This window comes from Sus scrofa, chromosome 9, assembly GCF_054392235.1.
Source record: "Sus scrofa isolate SSC_HxYL_T2T_F1_AM1 chromosome 9, Sscrofa_HxYL_maternal_Yorkshire_Landrace_v2.0, whole genome shotgun sequence".
Lineage (NCBI taxonomy): Eukaryota > Metazoa > Chordata > Mammalia > Artiodactyla > Suidae > Sus > Sus scrofa.
In genome coordinates this window covers 20796324-20818384 of record NC_139391.1, presented here as the reverse complement: position 1 = coordinate 20818384, position 22061 = coordinate 20796324, and the positions used below count along the sequence as shown (strand labels likewise).

Here is a 22061-nt window from a genome sequence, read left to right as displayed (position 1 = left end):
ACAAAAAGGAGAAAGAGGGAGAGAGAAGGTATCTGTTTTCACCTGACAATCTAGAAAGGGAAAAGGGGAAAAAAAGCAAGAAAACTAAAAAAGATAATGTTCCCTTCATGGCTCAGTGGTTAACGAACCCGACTAGCATCCATGAGGATGCAGGTTTGATCCCTGGCCTTGCTCAGTGGGTTAAGGATCCGGCATTGCGATGAGCTCTGGTGTAGGTCACAGACGTGGCTCAGATTGTGCCTTGCTGTGGCTGTGGCGTAGGCCGGCGGCTACAGCTCCAATTTGACCCCTAACCTGGACACCTCCATGTGCCGAGGGGGGCGGCCCTAAAGAGACGAAAAGATGCCAAAAAAAAAAAAAGATAATGTGATAGGTATAATAGTATGAGATAGTATAAACTAAATAAGGTAATAAAAGAAGAGTATGCAGATTGAAAGCCCAAACTAACAGTGGTAAAAAATAAAAATTAAAAATATAAACAAGGAGTTCCCATTATGGCTCAGCGGAAACAAAGCCGACTAGTATCCATGAGGATTCAGGTTCTATCCCTGGCCTCTCTCAGTGGGTTAAGGATCCAGCATTGCCATGAGCAGTGTAGGCTGCAGATGGGGCTCGGATCCCCATTCCTGTGGCTGTGGTGTTGACGGGCAATTTTAGCTCTGATTAGACACCTCGCTCTGATTAGACACCGCCATATGCCATGGGTTCAGCCCTAAAAAGCAAAAAAAAAAAAAAAAAAATTTTAAAGATAAAAATCTATCCCCATCTCCCACCCCCACCCCCCCATAAACACAGACAGTCTTAGGCTAAGATATTGGCTCCATAACCACTAGGGATCCCAGACTCCTGACAGGTTGCTCTGCCAACTATTACCTGTGATTTCCATCCTAACTTAGAACATGGCTGCTTCACCTTGAGCCATGGCATCCACATGCTAGCCAGGAAAACCAGCACAAGAGGAACAGAGCACATACTTTCTCTCTTGTAAGAAAACTTCCCAGAAGATCCATGGAAACCACCACTTACAACCCATCACCCAAAACCTAGTCACATAGCCACCACTTAGTTGCAAACGAGGCTGAGAAATGTAATCTTTTTTATTGGTTGGACAAATGTCCAGCTTACATTTGGGGTTTTATTACTGAACAAAATGAAAAGAACAGATACTAGGGGCAATCAGAAGTGCCTGCTATAGCTCAATGCCTCTGGCTACCCAAATATCTGGGCATATCTTTTTTCCCACAGATAAACATATCCTCTCCTCAAGGGGGACAACCTAAATTCCTATGCAGTTAACATAGTAACACAGGCTTATCCTACTTAATTTCAATAACCCATCTCTGAAAATCTGATGCTCCTCAAGAAAATGCTGAATGGGAAAAAATAAAATGTGTTACACATCAACCCCAAAATTCCTAACATGTATTTAAAATAAAGTAAAATGCCAAATATAAGTAACAAACCATTTTGCTAGGATGTACAATACTTGAAAAATAGTGTTTTGATTACCAAATAATTCAGATTTGCTAATTACCAGTTGCTTTTGAATGTAATAGCACATGTAGTTTGCATCAATGATAAGCATTATATTTACCATGTGGCATGTACCAAGAAATAATGAAAGTTTTAAATTGCAATTAAAAGCATGTGATTTCTTTGAATTAAGTGTTAAATCAAGACTTGGAATTTAAAAATATTTGAGAAGAATGTTATTGTTGTCACAGGTGCCAAAAATGACAGTGCTCATTAGAGTTGGAGGGTGAAGGGGCAATTTTAGGCAAACTCTCAGATGTAAAGGAATGGAAAATATATTCTCTATCTGGTATATTTCTGTCTCTTTGCCGGTGCTGCTACAGAAAATCCAGAACAGGGAGGCATTAATAAATTCTCAGGGAGGATGATCTGTGCTTTAGGATTAAAAGAAATTTTTTGGTAGAGGTTCCGTTGTGGCTCAGCACTAATGAACCCAACTAGTATCCATGAGGACGAGGGTACAATCCCTGGCCTCACTCAGTGGGTTAAGGATTCTGAGTTGCCATGAGGTGTGGTGTAGGTCGCAGATGAGGCTCGGATCCCACGTTGCTGTGGCTGTGGCATAGGCCAGCACCTGCAGCTCTGATTCCACTCCTAGCCTGGGAACTTCCGTATGCCACGGATGCAGCCCTAAAAAGACAAATTTTTTTGCAAAAAGAGCAGTTTGCCATAAATCAGTAGTTTGCATTTGGAAATTCCTTTATATGGTATTATAAGATACATAAGGCTGTTAGTCAAAAGAAAGCTTTCTCATAATGTTGCCATTAATTTTAAGGGTAATATTACACATTTTACCTGCCTGGGCTGTTTGTTCTCTTAGGTCACATGTGACCAGTAGCTTGACTGGTTACTCTCTTGGGCCTTCATTGTTGCTTACTTTTTTAAAAGGCTTTAGGTTTCATCAATAAATCGAACCAGAGTTTCTTCTAGGAAGATACACAGAGAATGAAGGAAACTTATCTGGCAATCTCTCGGTGAATTCAAAGGCTTTGAAGACAAGCCAAGCTAAAACTGCTGCTCTTGCAAGATTCTGGCTTTAAAGATGTCTTTGGAAAAGAATGGAAAAGCTCTTAAGATGTCATACAGAGGATTTAACCACATTAAACTATTCAGCTTTACATGCATTCATTGTAGAAATTAGTGTGTGATACTGTGGTACCTCCTAATTCCAGCAACATTCTGATACACTTTCTCTTTGTTAAAAGCAGGCAAGCTTTTCAAAATAGCTACATATGATTCTGATTTTCTACTAATTTTGACTGCAAAATAACTTCACATTTTTCTTCAAATCATTTTATTTTAAAATACTATATTCAGTTTTTAAAATGTAAATGTAAATTTTTACCCATATAAATGTTAAAAGCTGCTATATTGAGAAATACTTAGGCTCTTTCAGTTCAAACAGCTATTCTGCCAATACAGTTCTCTTTTAAAATTTGGGGGATTCTTATATATCAAATTATAACCACTCCATTTTTTAAAAGTCACACTCACAAATCTCTTTGAGGCAGACACTTTCCATCTTGAGCTGAGAGTCAGGAAGCTGTTGGAAAATGCTCTTAAAATATTTAGAAGCCCTCTTATCAAGCTGAGGAGATCCAGAAAGAACATTCTTAAATCTTTCTACAGTTTTAAAAAAGTCTCACAGCTGCACCCCAGCTTTAACTTTTGCGTTAAAGCAATTCCATACTTTCATAACCTTTTACCACTTGGACAAGCTAGGAGTGAAAAACAGCTTTGTTTTTTAACCCAAAGACCCTCAGTTCTTTATATTTCCTCTATATCAATTGACTAGTCCTTCTATCTCTGTGTGTCTTATCACACATCCATTTTTTAAAAAAACAGTAGGTACTTTCAACATTCTGCCTGGAAATTTCCTTAACCGAATGTACCAATTTGTTGGAGATATTTTCTAGATTCCACAATTCATCAGGCAAGTGTGTTGCCAAACTTTCCTCCACTACATACAGGTACATAATAGAGATCCCTTTTTCTCCGGTCTCTGATAACAATTTCATCGCTGTCCTTCACGGCTTCAAGAATTCCACAAACGCTCTCAAATAACGTGAAATATCCAGATATGCTGTATGGAATTCCCAGAGTCTAGGCCAGTTCAATGATGGTACCAGTACTTGGAGTCGAAGGTTAGGACAGCACTTTCCTGCATCTCAAACTCCAACCACTCCCACCAGAGAATTTGAAAGTAAAAGACTTATGATTTTTTCTTTTATATCATCATAAAAATGCATAAACTACATACAATAGAGAGGAGTAGCTATATCAAAAGGAATACCTCAGAAGCCAAACACCTATCTAAAAAGTTAGAATGTAGTAATATGCCTAAAAAAAAAAAAAAAACAGTTAATAGAGTTGGAAGCAAAAAGATGTGGGGAGGACGGGGGTGGGTGGTGGAGAGGAGGGGGAGGAGGAAGAAAAGAAGAGGAAGAAGGAGACGAAAAAGAAGAAGATGAGTCACTGAGGCACAAGCTGAGGGGAGTAGAAACTGCATTCTGGGACCTCAGGTATTCCCAAGGGGTCCACTGATAAAGTACATTTACTATAAAATGGATTTGCGGAATTCCCGTCGTGGCTCAGTGATTAACATATCCGACCAAGAACCATGGGGTTGCGGGTTCGATCCCTGCCCTTACTTAGTGGGTTAAGGATCCGGCGTTGCCTTGAGCTGTGGTGTGGGTCACAGATGCGTCTTAGATTCGTGTGGCTGTGGCTGTGGCACAGGCTGGCGGCTACAGCTCTGATTTGACCCTTAGCCTCCATATGCCTCGGGAGCGGCTCAAGAAGTGGCAAAAAAAAGACCAAAAATAAAATAAAATAAAATGGATTTGCAAGCTTTGTTGGAAGGATGGCATTAAACATTTGACTCATCTAAGTAATGCTCTTTCTCTGAGAACACATGCACCAAACAAACTTTTATTGTGGTTTGACTTTCCTATGCACATCTTTCTTGAAAGAAAGAACTTAATCATGGTAACACAAATACTCTAGTTTGAATGACAGAGTTTTCCCTCCTCACTTTCATTTAGTGAATTGGAATTTTAATTTATATATTCATTTATAAGTTTGTTTTCAGTCACAGCCTATGAAAGACTTAGCCTGCAGGTTTCTGACCTTCTGACCTTGGCAGTTATATGGGTGATGAATATTGTATTAGCCAAGAAAGGTTAGACTAGGCCGTGATGCCAAATATACCTTTAAATCTCAGGGGCTTAGAGTAAGAAAGGTTTATTTTGTGCTCACAGAAAGTCCAAAGCAGGCTGGCCCGCCCTGCAGGCCAACTTTCCTTCAAGAAGTAATTCAAGGTTAAGCGTTCCTCTTATTTTTACTGGGCTTTCAATGGTCAATTTTTGTTGTTATTTTTTGATTTGTATGTATGTGCATGCATAATTTTTAGTTGTTGTACATAGTAATGTGCAAAAATATTTAAGTGTACAGCTTGATGAATTTTTACATTTGCCTTCACTCCTAAGACAACTATCCTGAAAAAGGAGTATTTCTACCAACCCAGAAGGCTCTCTTGTGCTCCTTCCCAGTGAATACACCTGCAAACAGAGGTAATCCCAATTCAGACTTCTATCACCATAGCTTCTTTTCACCTTTTCCTGAAATTCGCATTAATGGAGATAAACATGAATATTTTGGGGCACCCGACTTCCTTTACTCAAGATTTTGTGCATGTTACTGTAACAATAGTTCATTTCTTTGATCTTTTTTTTTTTTTTTTTTTTTTTTTGTGGCATATGGAGGTTCCCAGGCAAGGAGGTCAAATTGAAGCTGTAGCCGCCAGCCTATGCCACAGCTCATGGCAATGCCAGAACCGAGCCGCATCTGCGACTCACACCACAGCTCACAGCAACAACAGATCCTTAACCCACTGAGCGAGGCCTGGCATAGAACCTGAGTCCTCATGGATACTAGTCAGATTCATTTCAGCGGAGCCAACAGGAACTCCAATAGTTTTTGTTTTTTTTTTTTAATCACTGTGCAATATTCTATTATATGAATTTTTCCCATTCTAGGACATTTGGGTTGTTGTGAGTTTGAGGCTATTATGACTAAACCTGCTATGAACATTCTTTCATTCATCTTTCTGTAGCATATGCTTTTGTTTCTCTTGGGCATATTCCTAGGAGTGGAAATGCTCAGTCATGAGGCAGTTGTATTTTTTTTGTTTGTTTTTTTGTTTTTTTTTTTTGTCTTTTTGCTATTTCTTTGGGCCGCTTCCGCGGCAGATGGAGGTTCCCAGGCTAGGGGTCGAATCGGAGCTGTAGCCACCGGCCTACGCCAGAGCCACAGCAACGCAGGATCCGAGCCGCGTCTGCAATCTACACCACAGCTCACGGCAACGCCAGATCGTTAACCCACTGAACAAGGGCAGGGATCAAACCCGCAAACTCATGGTTCCTAGTCGGATTCGTTAACCACTGCGCCACGACGGGAACTCCAGTTGTATGTTTAGTTTTAGTAAATATTGATTATTTTTATTTTTAAGGGCCAGGACTTGAAGTGGATCACATTATTTCTGCTTGCATGGCATTTCCAGAACCTAGTTAAATGTTCCCCACCTAATTTCAAGGGAAGATAGAAATTGTTGTCTTCCTGTGGGACCAGAAAAGGAAGGTGAAATGAGATTAGTTAAGTACATACCATTGTCTCTGCCCAAATACACAAATACCTGTAAGACAAGAGGCTAAGCTTCTCAGTTGATTCTCCTTCACCCTTGTGGACTGCTTGACCCTCCTTTTTCGAATGATTATAAATACAACCCTGCAGCTTGTTTCAGATGAACTTAAGTAGGAATTCCCATTGTGGCTCAGTGGGTTAAGAACCTAACTAGTATCCACAAGAATGCGGGTTCGATCACTGGCCCCACTCAGTGGGTCAAGGATCCAGTGTTGCCTTGAGCTGTAGTTTACCTTGAAGATGTAGCTCTGATCCGGGCATTGCTGTGGCTGTAGTGTAAGTCAGCAGCTGCAACTCCAATTTGACACCTAGCCTGGGAACTTCCATATTCTGCAGGTGCAGCCCTTAAAAAAAAAAAAAAAGAAAGAACTAAATTAAGTGGATCCAATGGACTAAATGTTTATGTCTCCTCCAGATTCATATGTTGAAATCTTAACTCCCCATGTGATGGTATTAGGAAGTGCTGGCCTCTGGAGGTGATTAGATGATGATGGGGAGCCCTCCCTCACCAAAGGGACTAGTGTCTTACAAAAAAGACTCCAAAGAGCTCTCTCACTCCTTTGGCCTTGTGACAACATAGCCCGAAGGCACCAGCTATGAACCAGGAAGCAAGTCCTCACTAGACATGGAATCAGCTGGTGCCTTCTTCTTGGAGTTCTCAGCCTCCAGAATGGTGAGAAGTAAATGTTTGTTGTTTAAGCCACCCAGTCTATAGTATTTTGTTACAGCAGCCCAAACAGACTAAGATATTAACATTTAAATTTTAAATAAAATTTCCTTCTCCCTGGAAGCTCCTCAAGGGCAATATCTACTGAGTCTTCTTTGTTCTTTTCTTTTTGTCTTTTTTGACATTTCTTGGGCCACTCCCATGGCATATGGAGGTTCCCAGGCTAGGGGTCCAATCGGAGGTGTAGCCGCTGGCCTACGCCACAGCCACAGCAGCATGGGATCTGAGCCACAACCTACACCACAGCTCACGGCAACGCCGGATCTTTAACCCACTGAGCAAGGCCAGGGATCGAACCCGCCACCTCATGGTTCCTAGTCAGATTCGTTAACCACTGAGCCACAATGAGAACTCCTTCTTTGTTATTTTCTCTACCACTCAGCACAATGCCTTGCACATGTAACACATTTAACAAAATATTGAATCACACCCCCTAGCCTGGGAACCTCCATATGCTGTGGATATGGCCCTGAAAGACAAAAGACAAATAAATAAGTAAATAAAATATTGCATCAATAAATAAATGAAAGATGTGACGGGAGAGAAACTGTGAAGCACTCTATGTTCTCCTTAAAGAAGAATGCAAGAAAAAATATTTACAACTTACCCTTTCTTACTTTGCTTGTTTGTTTTTGGCTTACTTCCTTAACTCCCTTATTAAATTTTCTGTTCCTTGGAGGCAGAATCTATGTCCTATTTGTCATCTTTATATTGTCCGGTAGCAGCTACCATACTAGTATGAAACAGCAATATTTTGAGGGAACAAATAACTGACTCTTAGAAATTTTTCATTATCACTTCAGCCTAAATAGTTTCTAGAAAGGGAACTGTGCACTTATTATAGGACTGGGACAATATTAGCCCGACCTCAAGCTCTGGTCCTCTCAAACTATCCATGAGCACACAAACCTATCCATAAGCGCCATCATTTTGCAATATTTACAAGCTGTTATAGTTCCATGATATGTAACTGATGACATCTACTTGAGGCTGGACACTTGCCTTTATGGAAAATAGCTGAATTCTTCATGGTCTTCTCAACCACCTTGGGCTTCGGTGATTCTCAGTTTTATTCTTTCTAACAAATGATTATTGACAGAAAAGGTCAAGCAAAAGAAGAGTTAATCACTTTGTATTCTGCTTATCATCCATTTAGATTGCATTATTTGTTCCCAAGCACAGGGCCTACTCCTTCCCCTATCTGAGGCCAAACATAGCTACAGTGTCCTATTTGTTGACCATAAAGAGACTCAAACAATTGTTCATTCTGGGATTTAACTACATCTTCAGAGAACTTATTGCTTTTCACGTGTGTCCTTCCTTAAACAGATGCCTCTTTTTCTAACTTTTCACCAGTCCTTTGAAAATCTACACATGACATGTAGTACCAGCATTTTATTTTTCTTTGTGAAGGTTCTACTGCTTTGCTTTTCTTTTCCCTTCCTTTCTTTTCTTTTAATGGTTGCACCCAGGGCCTATATAAATTCCCAGGCCAGGGACTGAATTCCAGCCAGCTGCAGCAATGCCAGATCCTGTAACCCACTGTTCCAGATCAAGGCTGTAATCCACGCCTCCACAGCAACCAGAGCTACTGCAGTCAGATTCTGAACCCACTGCAAACATACCAGGAACTCCTCTACTGCTTTTCTTTAAGTGATATTTTCTGAAACTCTGGTACTTAACAAAACTATATGTGCTTAGAAGATAGGACTCATCTCTTGTTATTTGTGTGTTAGGTGTACGCATAGAAGGTAGCCAATATAATCTTTTAAAATAAATGCTATCGTTTTCCTCTCTTCAATTGATATTACCCACTTGCAAAATGGAGATATCTTTTTGCTTAAAGTAATTCAGAGAATTAATACATGTCAAATGCATTAAGTTCTCACAATGTCCTCCAAAACAGTTGCAGTGTCTTTAAGACATAACCCAATATTTAGCACAGAGACACATTCAAGTATTTGCTGTAAAACACAATTTAAAATATACCTTTCAAGTTAAACTTCTATAGTTAACCACTCTGTAGTTACACTCTCATTTGAAGATTCAAGTTATGGGCCATTTATATTTTTTTCTCTCTAAATTTTTCAGTATCTGTTTTCCTAAAAGTCTGAAGTGCATGTCTAAACCTGGCCAACAATCACAGTCTTACATATTACAAATATGTAACTTCTAAGATGATGCATATACTTCTTATCAAAGATTTTATCACTTCCACTGTACAAATCAGGGCTCCATGATGCTTAGAATTAAGTCCAAAGGCAGAGGTTTTCCTCATTAAGATTACCTTATGAAAGATAAAATTACCTGCAAGAATGTATTTACTAGTCTACTCTTAATAGAATAAAACCTAACTGAATTGTTGAGTTCCTTCCTTTTTGGATTAGTTTGAGATCAATTTTGAAAAGTATTGTCCATGTGGTCTGAAGGTCAAAGCCATCTGTCACAGGCCGTCAAAGTCATGCTTATTTTCTGTCTTAAAAAAAAAAAAAATCCACAGCAAATTCTCTCCACTTGGTATCTGGTCTCATGTTTCAAGATTTCCCCCCTTAAAATACTGCATCTCATATACTTGTACTCTGACTATAAATTAGTGATATTTTTAGAAATCATTTCAGCAGGATCTATGTACATTTTAAGTACATATACACATATTCTTTGACCCAATACTTCTGTTTCTGAAGCCTCTACTCTATAGAAATATTGACCAAAAAATTTCTCTAAGCATGATTTATAAGAGCAAAAATGTTAAATTTACCTAACTGTCCATCTTTGGGACATGTTAAATGAATAAACAGTGATACATCTATATTGTGGGATGTAGGCAGTTAATGAGTAAGGTGGATCTGTGTGTACCAATATTGATGAACGTACATAACATTCCATTAAATGGGGAAAAAAAACACACAAACTATTTTATACGAGTGAGCTCACTGTTTAAAGAATAAAAAGTAACTTGTATATCTGCATTTTTGTACAGGTTTACATTGGTATTGAAAAAGGTGTAGGAGAATACATAAATAAATAAAAGGGTCAGGCCAGAGCTCTTCCACTTTTTACTGTTTATTCTATGACATTAATTAATTTGTCCCAATATACTTGCATTCCAATGCCTCTTTCTGGATAATTTTTTTTCTTGGTAGAGTTTATTTAGGTCATGTGTGCTAATTTTTCTAAATCTTTATATGTCCAAAAACAGCATTATTTTGCTTTTGCTCTATTTCAAACTACTTATAATTTGGTTACAAATAAAATTGTAGATTCAAAGTAAATTTCCCCTCAGTATTTAAAACTATTTATTGGAATTTCCTGGTGACCTAGCTGTTAATAAGGCTCCGGTGTTATCACTGCTGTGTTGCAGGTTCAGCCTCTAGCCCAGGAACTTCTGCATGCTGCAGGCACCACTAAGAAAAAAAAAAATTCCCACTGGACTGCTAGGGAGTAGCTTGAAACAGGGAAAGAATATGATTGAAAAACTTTCTTTAGGTGGTTAAAAATATACATGTATATGTATATGTATATATATATATATTTTTTTCATCCATTGTTTTCTTGGATAGAATTTTGCTAATCAGATATCTAGGGCTATTTGACTCTTTTTCCTTTGTATGTCACCTTTCTATTCTGGTAGTTTTTAGGGCTTTCTCTTTATTGCTGGTATTTTACCATATGTTTCAGTCATGTCTCCTTATTTCATTTGTATTCTTTATTTCATTTGTATTATTTGCTAGGATTTAGTGAACTCTATTAAACTGAAGTATCATGTCTTTTTTTTTCAGGACTAGAAGATTAAAGAATCACATTTCCTCTTTTCTTGGGAAATCTCATGGAAATACTATGAGACCCAGAGTTTTTTTAACCTGAGGTCTGTGGATAGAGTTCAGGGGAGTCCAGTGGATGAAAAAACTATTTTGATTTTCACTAGCTTGTAACTGAAATATATTATTTTTCCACTATTTGAATATAGGCAACAAATCACAGACATTATCACCAACAGAAATCATAGATATATTCATATTATATTATGATTGTGGCAGATAGCTCAAAAATGATAATCAGCTGGCTGTCACATCTTATTACTTAACTTGTTAGTATGTTAACATATGTCAAAACTTTATTTATTTATTTATTTTTAGGGCTACACCTGCAGTGTATGGAAGTTCCCAGGATAGGGATCGAATCGGAGCTGCAGCTGCTGGCCTAAGCCACAGCTCCAGCAATGCAGGATCTGACCTGCATCTGTGACCTATATCGAAGTTCATGGCAATGCAGGGTCCCCTACCCATTGAGCAAACCTGCAGTGGGATTGAACCCTCATCTTCATGGATCCTAGTTGGTTTATTACCACATAGCCACAATAGGAACTCTGTGACAAAACCCTAATATTTTGATAACTGCATTTCATTTTTTCTTTTTTCTTTCTTTCTTTTTTTTTTTTTTTTTTTTGCCTTTTTTTTTTTTCTAGGGCTGCACCGAGGGCATGTGGAGGTTCCCAGGCTAGGGGTCCAATCGAAGCTGTAGCCGCCGGCCTACGCCAGAGCCACAGCAACACAGGATCCAAGCCGCGTCTGTGACTTACACCACAGCTCACGGCAACACCAGATCCTTAACCCACTGAGTGAGGCCGGGGATCGCAACCTCATGGTTCCTAGTCAGATTCGTTAACCACTGCGCCACGACAGGAACTCCTTGATAATTGCATTTCAATATCATTGATTTTTATATAATCTTATATATTTTATTTCATGCATTTGAAGGCATTAATCTGAGAAGGTGCTGCAGTCTGAACATTTAGATCTCCACAAAATTCATATGTTGAAATTCCAAAAAAAAAGAAAGAAAAGAGAAATTCCTGTCGTGGCTCAGTGGTTAACGAACCCAACTAGCAACCATGAGATTGCGGGTCCAATCCCTGGCCTCACTCAGTGGGTTAAGGATCTGGTGTTGCCATGAGCTGTGGTGTAGGTTGCAGACGTGGCTTGGATCCCACGTTGCTGTGGCTCTGGCGTAGGCCAGTGGCTACAGCTCTGATTAGACCCCAGCCTAGGAGCCTCCATATGCCAGGTGTGAAGCCCTAGGAAAGACAAAAAAAAAAAAAAAAAAAAGCTCCAGTGCCCAATGTGATGGTATTAGGAGGTGGGGACTTTGAGAGGTGCATAGGTAATGAGGGTGGAGCCCTCATGGATAGGATTAGTGCCCTTCTAACAAACAGAGGCCCAGAGAGATCTCTCAGCCCTCCCACCTTGTGAGGGCATAGCAAGCGTCCTGGCTATGGATCAGGAAGAGGGCCCTCACCAGAACATGACCATACCAGCACCATGACCTTGGATTACCCTGCCTTCAGAACTGTGAGAAATAAGTTTCTGTTGCAATAAGCTACCCAGTAGGTAGCAGCTCAACTGTTGTTTTAGCAGCTCAACTGGACTTAAGACAGAAGGGATCTCATAGTCTTCACTAAGCCACTGCAGAGAGATCCATGGCATTAAACAGTTTTAAAATAACTGCATTCAAATGATGATAAAATCTTTGTAGCCTCTTACCTTTCCTCTCATTTCAATTTTTTCTCCTCTTACCTTTCCTCTCATTTCAATTTTTTCTATCTCTTCATCTCTTTGGTTAGAGACAACCAGACGGCTCCCAGTCAGGACAGCACATGACAAAGAGCAATAGCTCTGAGGTGATGGGAGCCTCAGCTCACTGCTCTGGTTTCCCCCTTGATCACAGCTTCTAATCAAAAGTTCCTTCTTTGCTTTTGAATAGTTATTAAACTTTTTTTTTAATCAATCCTGCAATTTTGGTGAGGGAGGGAGAGATGAACAGGATGCACTCCATCTGCCATCCTAAAGCTGCGATGCATGTGTTAATTTTGCATTTAGAAAAGGAAAGAAAAGAAGCAGTGCTACTTTCTTTCCTCTCTTTTTTTTAAGAAAAATTTTTTTGGGCTGCACCCGCAGCATGTGAAAATTCCCAGGCCAGGGATTGAACCCACACCACAACAGTGACCCCAGCTGCTGCAGTGACAATGCTGGATCCTTAATCCATTGTGCCACAGGAGAACTCCCAGTCATTCCTCTTCTATCAATTGCTTCCTTTTTTTACAGTAAGTAATGTTATAATAAGAAATAACGAAATGGCTGTTTTACAAGTGAGAAAACTAAGGTTGGTACAGGATAATCACTGATTCAGAGTAAGGAAACATTAATAACAGAACGGAGACTGGAACTCAGGTTGCGGCTTCTTCTCTAGCCCTTACTCTTTGGAGCTATTTTGGGAGCTATCTCTTTCCTTTCCAGGAGCTGTTGGTGCTGATATTATAAACTTCAGCCTAGAAAAAACATTGTGTTGTTTGTTATTGTACGGGTGGTTCTCACCACCAAAGATATTTTCAGTCAATGGGACCGATGTATTTTAGAACACCTGATGGATGCTAGGTGCTGAGCTGGGTGCCCGGCATACAGCAGTGAAACAAGATCAATCCCAACCACACAAAATTTAGAGTCAGTGGAGTAAGAAGAGTAGACATCAAACAAATATCAAATTCCTCTCTTGTGGTGACCTTCTACTCAGATTCAAATGCATCTATGAAACTTTCTGGGCAGAGATAGTTGCCTTTCTATGTGCTTTTACAATGCATGATTCACTCCTCTGTTATCACTGAGAACAGCCTTTTTATTTTAACACATTAGTTAGCAGTGTTTCCTGCCACCCCACTCACCTCTATCCCCAACTGGGAGGTGAGGAGCTCAAGGGCAGGCTTGTTCATTCATCTTGATGGCAACTTCAGGACCTAGCACAGTGCCTGGCACATGGGTTACAAATTCTTCAGTGAATGGAACTGATGCTGAGAGAAAAGAATGGAAAGTTCTATTTCCCTCCTTTCTGTAAACCATATACATATACCTTTGTATACCATGGCATTCCCTATTGATGATTTTTAGCTTTAAGATTGGCAAAAATCCATTTTTCTTGTTTGGGCTAGTGGCCAATATAAATGGAAATAGACCTGAGCTCTTGCCAGCTGTTGTTAATTATACTTCAAGCCTATTCAGAAAGGTACTGAGAAAATTCACCTTTTGCTTCAGTTTATCTAAGTTGACAATCTCCACAACCTAAACCCACTAAAATCCACACCTCCAGATTCATTTAATTCTGCATGACCTATGACTACAGAAATTGAATCCCTATAGAGTTTCAATTTCACAATTTGGCTAACTCTAATTCTTTAACCTTAACAAAATTCTTTCTGAATGACTGTTGACAAGCCAGGTATCTAAGGTTCAAGAAAAAGAAATTGAAATGAGTTCCATATTTATGTGGCAGGGAAAGGGTTGTGGCCCCTGGAAGGAAGAAGGAGTTTCTGTCTACCCTTACCTTGAAGCTTGACTCCCCTTCGGGAGTGAGACGCGTGGGGAAAGCCACAGTCTCTAAGGGCAGATAGGCTCATGGTGTTTGTAACCAGAGCCCTGGCAAACATGGCCTGAGATTTCTGAAGGCTGGGGAAGGTGGGCAGAGGGGCTTGAATTCTGTAACTTCAGATCTTCAAGCAGTTTTTCAAGGGTAGTTTTGCTTTGGGAAAATGATCTAAATGGACAAGGTTAGACAGACTAATATTGAACCAGGGTTTTCTGGAATGGAAGTGTAATAGCTCCAACTCCAGAGCTCTAAACTTTTCTGCATCATACTTTCAAATGTTGCCTTTATTATGGGGCGGGGGAGCTATACCTCTGTAGCTTAAGATGCCTCTGGAGAAGTGTTTCCTCCAAGATGTGAGTGTAGACTCCCTTAGCTTGCATGAAATTGCTTATTTTATTTTATTATTTATTTTTGTCTTTCTAGGGCTGCACCTGCAGCACATGAAGTTCCCAGGCTAGGGGTTCAAATTGGAGCTACAGCTGCTGGCCTACACCACAGCCACAGCAACGCCAGATCTGAGCCACCTCTGTGACCTACACCACAGTGCAATAACAATGCTGGATCCTTAACCCACTGAGCGAAGCTAGGAATTGAACCCACATCCTCATGGATACTAATTGGGTTTGTTACCACTGAGCCACAATAGGAATTCCGAAATTATTTATTTTAGTAGAAATGCTTGAGCTTCCTGCTTAAACAACTTTTCACCGGAGATAAAGAGTGAGGAGTTTAGGACTACAGAGAAGCTACGGTTCTGGGTTTTTTTACTTCATGTGGACAAAATGCCATAAAAGGGAACAGGATGGTTTTAGGCTTAGTACAAAAGGACTGGACTGCTATTATCTCACACGTGGTAATACTCAAACTCAGACTTGGGGGATGCCCTCTATGGGATATTTTGCCTCGAGGCGATGATCTCACAGAGGCCATAGGAGCAGACTTGACCTTGGGAGTGGGGGAGGGCCGGAACTTCCTCAGAGGAAGTGGACAGGAAATGGGGCTCGAAGACGGGGCAGGCTTGAGCCAAGAAAGACGGCGGGAAGAGATGTGGTCTTCTCCTGGGGCCTCTGGAGATGAGGGCCTGAACTTTCAGCAGGGTGAACTCATTGGCGGTCACTCCCAAAGGGAGAAGATGAGGAGCTGCTGCCAGAGAGTACAAGCCTGGGAACTAGGCAGGAAGGCACCTCCACGGCCCTAAGACAGCCTGTGCCTTGGCTTGTGGACTCTGAGAGCATTCAGAACTCAGAGCCATTTTAAATTGTGTCAGTTTGGGAGTTCCTGTTGTGGCTCAGTGGGTTAAGAACCCGACTAGGAGTTCCCGCCGTGGCGCAGTGGTTAGCGAATCCGACTAGGAACCATGAGGTTGCAGGTTCGGTCCCTGCCCTTGCTCAGTGGGTTAACAATCTGGCGTTGCCGTGAGCTGTGGTGTAGGTTGCAGACGCGGCTCGGATCTCGTGTTGCTGTGGCTCTGGTGTAGGCTGGCGGCTATAGCTCTGATTGGACCCCTAGCCTGGGAACCTCCATATGCCTTGGGAGCGGCCCAGAGAAATGGCAAAAAGAAAAAAAAAAAAAAAAAAAAAAAGAACCCGACTAGCATCCATGAGGACGTGGGTTCGATCCCTGGCCTCGCTCAGTGGGTTAAGGATCTGGCGTTGCCATAAGCTGTGGCGTAGGTTGGCAGCAGCGGCAGCTCTCATTTGACTCCCGGCCAGAGAACTTCCATTTGCCACAGGTGCGGCCCGAAAAAAACAAAATATTTAAAAAGTTAAAAAATAAATAAAATTTGTCAGTTTTGTCCCTTCTTTCACTATCCTTAACCTTTCTGTAAAAGATTGCTAAATGTTGCAGCCTAGTCCTTTTATTTAATTTCTATGGGAAATTAAATAAAAAGGTCTGTGTCCTCGTTTGGGAATATTTACTCAAGGGGAGAAAAGCCTTCCCTTGAGGCCAGCATAACTGTGGTGGCTGCAATTGATCGTGGGGTTGCAGGAGGTGCAAGGGGACAACGGAGGAGGTGAAATGAACAATCTGGAACCACATTGGCAGCGGGGGCGGTATGGATTTGTGGGACCTGTGAGCCACTGGGAAGTGTGGAGAGGAGCCTCATATAAGATGAGACTTCCCATCATCAGATGAGAAAGTCTGAGCCACAGCAATGTGGATGTTACAAGGTAAACCTGACCTCATTTTTAATCATAGCCTGGTGAGGTCTGGAAGACCGAGTATACGCATCTGGAAGGTACTATAAAATACAGTCCAGGTACTTAGTAACCTATTTAACATAAGGTTTTGTGGACTATAAAGGAAGGCCTAAAATAGGTTCCCAGCCAAATCTGTGGGAATCATAATTATCACATGCTGTTTTTCCATTCATTTGAAATTACGTACCAGATTCCAGCATGCGTCAAGCAGTGCAGTAGAAATGACTGTGGATCCACTGAAACGTAGCTGGTATAAACGGCTCCTTAATGCTTGAGGCAGAAGAAGGATCACATATTCAATCCTCCTAATTAAAGAAAAAAAAAAAAAAAAGACGTGAGCCCCTCATGCTAGATGATTGTAGAAACTGGTATCACTTTCTTAGGGATGCTTTCCTTTCCTCTAGCTCTTCTTTTAAAAGGAACATAGGCTTAATTTCAGTGCGATTCTTGCTTAAAGATTTTTTTTTTTCTATCTGACAAAAATCTCTAATTATTCCTAAGTGAATGAAGAAGAAGAGTCTGGTTTTGATTATCATTAAGTAACTGCAACATCCTAGAATCCATTTTATTTATTATTTAAATTTGATTTCTACATGATGGAGGATAATGTGAGAAAAAGAATGTATATATGTGTGTGTGTGTATGACTGGGTCACTTGCTATATAGCAGAAATTGACAGAATATTGTAAATCAACTATAATAGAAAAAATAAAAATCTGGAGTTCCTGTCATGGCTCAGTGGTTAACAAACCCAATTAGGATCCATAAGGATGTGGGTTTGATTGCTGGTCTTGCTCAGTGGGTTAAGGATCTGGCATTGCTGTAAGCTGTGGTGTAGGTTGCAGACGTGGCTTGGATCTGGTGTTGCTGTGACTGTGGTGTAGGCTGGCAGCCACAGCTCCAATTCAACCCCTATATGGGAATTTCCATATGCCTGGGGTGCAACCCTAAAAAAGACAAAAAGGTAAAAAAAAAAATCTTAAGAAATAATTATTATTTGATTACTATAATTTGATTTTTACTTTATATTGGAGTATAGTTTATTTACAATGTTGTGTTAGTTTCAGGTGTACAGCAAAGTGATCCATTGATACATACATATATCCTTCATCTAGATCTTCTGGGAACCCTCGAGAGTGTCCACTGTCCACTTAGGAAGTCCATTTGACTTCTACTTCAAGCTAAGCCGAGCCCTGGTATCCAAGCATCCATGCCTCAAGGTATTGCTGTTGAAAGTTGGTCTCCCACAGTCGGCCAGGCACGATCAGATGCTGGCCCAGTTCACTGCACAAGCCCAGCATGGTGCCTTGATGGAGGGCTCCTTCAGGGACCCCCATATCCTCAGTCAACAGAGAACGGTCCTTGCTGGATCTCCTCATCTGCCGCATTGAGTGCTCAGTCCTTCCCAAAACACACAATTGTTCTCCTTCCAGCCCAGCACCAATCACATCATCAGTGCACTCAGACCAGCTCTGCTGCTGGCCTTTCACAGACCGAAACACCACTGCCATTCCAGTCCTGGAGGCCCACCAGAGGCCAGCCTCCTGTCCTTTTTAACCATAAAAATACGGAAGTGCTCTTTTTATTCCTTTCCCATGCCCTCAGCTAAACTATGTATCCAGGGCTGTCAATTTCCTGGCACTAATTTTCTGTAGATCCATGGCCAGCTAAGGGCCTTCCTTGGCAATAGAATTTAGAAAGCTTGCTCTGGTCACCTACTCTTACTTGGTATGCAGACATCAGTTGCTATTTTGATATTAAACTGACACACCTGGGTGCCTTGGACAAAATGTCCAGCGACTTCCACGATAAAGTATAATGTTTCCCAAACTTCTCTGATCCTAAGAGCTACTTATTATAGATAAAACATATCCAGGCTTTACTTTTGTAAATTCTGATCTAATGGATTTCAGGGCTGGACCTAGGAATCTAAATTTTTCCAAGCTCTCGAAGGACAAAGAAGCCCAAGTTAATAAGGATCCACGCCCATTGTTCAACCCAGTAGTTTTCCAGTGCAGAACTTTGGGATCACCTAGGAAGCTTTTGCTTCAAAAGAAATGCCTTGGACCTTTCTGGGATCTGTTTTTTTACTTTTTAGTTGGAAACAGTCTCAAACTTACAGAAAAGTTGCTGGAAGAGTAGAAACAACCTCTTTGTTCTGAACCATTTAAGTGTTAGCTGTTGACATGGGGCCCTAGCACTCTCAAATACTTCAGTATTTCCTACCAACAAAGACATTCTATAATGTAACCAAAGAAAACCCATCAAAACAAGGAAAATTAAACATCGATATATCAACTCCCCCCCCGACTCCTTGACCCCACTCAAGTTTTGCAAATTGTTTCTAAAACCTCCTTTAAAATAAAAGAGTGTGGAATCATGTGTTGTATTTATGGCATGTCTCTTTAGTCTCCTTACTCTGAAAACAGTTCCTCAGTCTTTTCTTGATTTTTAAGACCGTGACATTTTAAAATTACAGCCCTTTTATTTTGTAGAATGATCCTCAATTTGCTTGTCTGAAGCTTTCTCATGACTAGACGTGGAAGGGAATATGATAGAAGTAATGTCATGTTCTCATCCTGTCCCGTCGGGTGCTACATGACTTTGATTTGTCCCATTACCGCTATCAGCGCTTTGATCCCTTGTTGAAGATGGTATCTGCCCTGCTGGCCACTATGAAGTCATTCTTTTTGTCTCTGTAATTAAAAAGGTTTTTTGGTTTTTTGTTTTTAATGGGCGAGAACGTCGAGAGTATATAAATATCCAATTCCTCATTAGAATTTCAAATGATTCATTTATTAATTTATACTGGGATGTACTCATGGATTCCAATTTTAGCCAATGGGTTATATAACCCACTACTATCATTACTTTCTTTGATGCTCACATTATCCCAGGCATGGCCAGGGGGAGCTCCTTCAAGCTGGCTGATGTGCTCTTTAGACATGTGCCCATTATTCTTTGGGCACGCCTTTGTTTTTTTGGCAAACATGTCCAGGTTCATTTTTTACTTTCACTGCCCCAGCATTGAAATCACTCAATCCCACAAAGAAAAGAACTCAGGTTCCTTTTAGAAATCAAGATGCTAAGTATACTCTTTGCTCCTGAGGTTTTACTGCTCCCAAGCCTGTCAAGTAAACAGAGCTAGGAATAGATAGATAGATTTAGACACACATTCATGTATTTATACATTCACATTATTTATACCTATATTTATTTCTGTATATATTTCTATATGAGAATCTCCAATTTTTTTTATAGCAATATATGGAAGTTCTCAGGCCAGGGATCAAATCGAGCTGCAGCCACAATATATGCCACAGCTGTGTCACTCCAGATCCATAACCCACTGAGACGAGGCAGGGATCAAACCTGTGCAACCACAGAGACCACACTAGATCTTTAACCCACTATACCACAGTAGGAACTCTGAGAGTTTCCAATTCTAATCTACTACCATAAGATTCATTCTAGTTTTGGAGTTCCCGTCGTGGCTCAGTGGCTAACGAATCCGACGAGGAACCATGAGGTTGTGGGTTCGATCCCTGGTCTTGCTCAGTGGGTTAAGGATCTGGCTTTGCCGTGAGCTGTGGTATAGGTTGCAGACGCGGCTCAGATCCCCCGTTGCTGTGGCTCTGGCATAGGCCGGCGGCTACAGCTCTGATTTGACCCCTAGCCTGGGAACCTCCATATGCCGCAGGAGCGGCCCAAGAAATGGCAAAAAGACAAAAAAAAAAAAAGGATTCATTCTAGTTTTGTCTCAACCATATTTGTAACTCTATGGCAGTAACAGACTTCACATTGATAAATTTATTTATTTACTTAATCGTTTCTCATCCAAGTTCCCTAACCCCCTTGCAGATACTTTCCTTAACCCTCTGGGGCACTGATGCTCCATCCAAGCAGGAAAATGCTACACTGAGACACCTCTCAGCTTGCTTGGACTCCTCACGGGGACACTCTTCTGACTCTGCTAGGCTCTGACACTCCACCCCAAGCCACCCCTGCAGGACTGTGTAAATGCCCTTCTCACTCCACTCAGGCTCTGGCATCTATGCTGCATCACCCTCCCACGCCGATCCCTTCTCATTCAGCTGCATCACCTCCCACCCAGATCTCTCCTCTTTCAGTTGCATCACCTCCCACCCAGATGTCTCCTCTTTCAGTTGCATCACCTCCCACCCAGATCCCTCCTCATCCAGCTAGGGCTTTGTCACTCCATGCTGAGTCTCTGTCCTCCCCCCTCTCCCCATCACTTTGTCCAGAGCCAATTAATGAACTGTTAAGGAAGGAAAACAATGGGAAGGGGATAAGGAAGAGGAAGAAGAACTACTGGGGAGATCTGAATTGAGAATAGCTCTAGTGGGGTATCAGTGCGTGTGCTTATAAATGCTCCTCCAGGAGATTCTGATAATAGGCATGTTTGGGGTCTACTGGATTTCAAACTCTTATACTAGGGAAGGCTGAGGAAACAAATCAATCGAACACTAAGTACTGCTCATTATAGTAAGCCCTGAGATAGATACCTAGAAAAATAAGATACTACCTGCATTCTGAGGAGTTAACAATTCAAGAGAGGAAACAGGCTGAAAAACAGAACTAGAATACATGGAATAACTTGTGGAAATAGAGGTATGTGTAAATGTGATGGGAGTGAAGTGGAAATTACTCATTGTCTGGGATTGGGGGAAAATTAATAGCTGAGTAGAGTTTTGAGGGATGAACAGGAGTTTACCAGGAGGCGAGGAATAAGTAACAGCAGGAATTCCTTATTTAAGGTGGGTCAGAGCATGAAAGCTGGGATCTTTATTAAGCATGAGGACATCCCAAGAACATTATCATTTGGGTTGGACTGTGGGTTAGATCAGACCAGCCAACATGGTCTTATGTTTAATGTTGGTCCATTAAAGCCAGCCAGTCAGTCTTTTGAGGGCAATATCAAGTAAACAAGGCCGTAATACTACTCGGACAATTTGTTTCCTAGGAAAATCAATAGAGGTTAATATTTAAAAGTTCAAATATTCTAGGAAATACACAGTGTAGAAAGTTAAAATCCCCACCTCCCACTCTATCTCCAAAAACATTCCAACTGCCAGAAATAACCACAGCAATAATTTATTGTCTTTTCCTTGTGATTTTTTTCCATGCATATACTAACTACCAATTATGTGCGAGTATATTTACATTTTCCCCTCAAGTTAAATTTATGATACTTACCTCTTTTAAACTTACTTTGTTTGTTTGTTTGTTTGTTTGTTTGTTTGTTTTGCTTTTTAGGGCCGTACCTGAAGCATATGGAAATTCCAGGCTAGGGGTTGAATCAGAGCTGTAGCCGCCGGCCTACACCAGAGCCACACAACAAGGGATCCAAGCTGCATCTGCGACCTACGTACAGCTCATGGCAATGCTGGATCCCTGACTCACTGAGCAAGGCCAGGGATCAAACCCGTGTCCTTATGGATACTAGTCGGTTTCCTTTCCCCTGT

General features: G+C 40.9%; 2 protein-coding genes across 7 annotated transcripts in view; both read right to left on the bottom strand.

The window, feature by feature from the left end:
• The window catches only part of TMEM135 (transmembrane protein 135), a 280594-nt gene that overhangs the window by 232624 nt on the left and 25909 nt on the right, over positions 1 to 22061 (bottom strand). For 4 of the 6 annotated variants that reach the window (XM_084975603.1, XM_084975602.1, XM_084975598.1 and 1 more), the window contains 2 exons: positions 16763 to 16880; positions 13677 to 13802 (listed from right to left, as the gene is read on the bottom strand). Coding sequence is in view for 3 of the 6 variants with exons in the window: in XM_084975598.1 (XP_084831724.1) it covers positions 13677 to 13724 (48 nt within the window). In the remaining 3 variants the exon portion in view is untranslated. The remainder of the gene's footprint in view (positions 1 to 13676; positions 13803 to 16762; positions 16881 to 22061) is intronic. The other 2 variants (XM_084975596.1, XM_084975599.1) reach the window with 1 other exon arrangement.
• Positions 17569 to 22061, bottom strand: part of LOC106504840 (uncharacterized) — a 50086-nt gene continuing 45593 nt past the window's right edge. The window contains exon 3 of the mRNA XM_084975610.1: positions 17569 to 19271. The gene's annotated coding sequence lies outside the window, so the exon portion shown is untranslated. The remainder of the gene's footprint in view (positions 19272 to 22061) is intronic.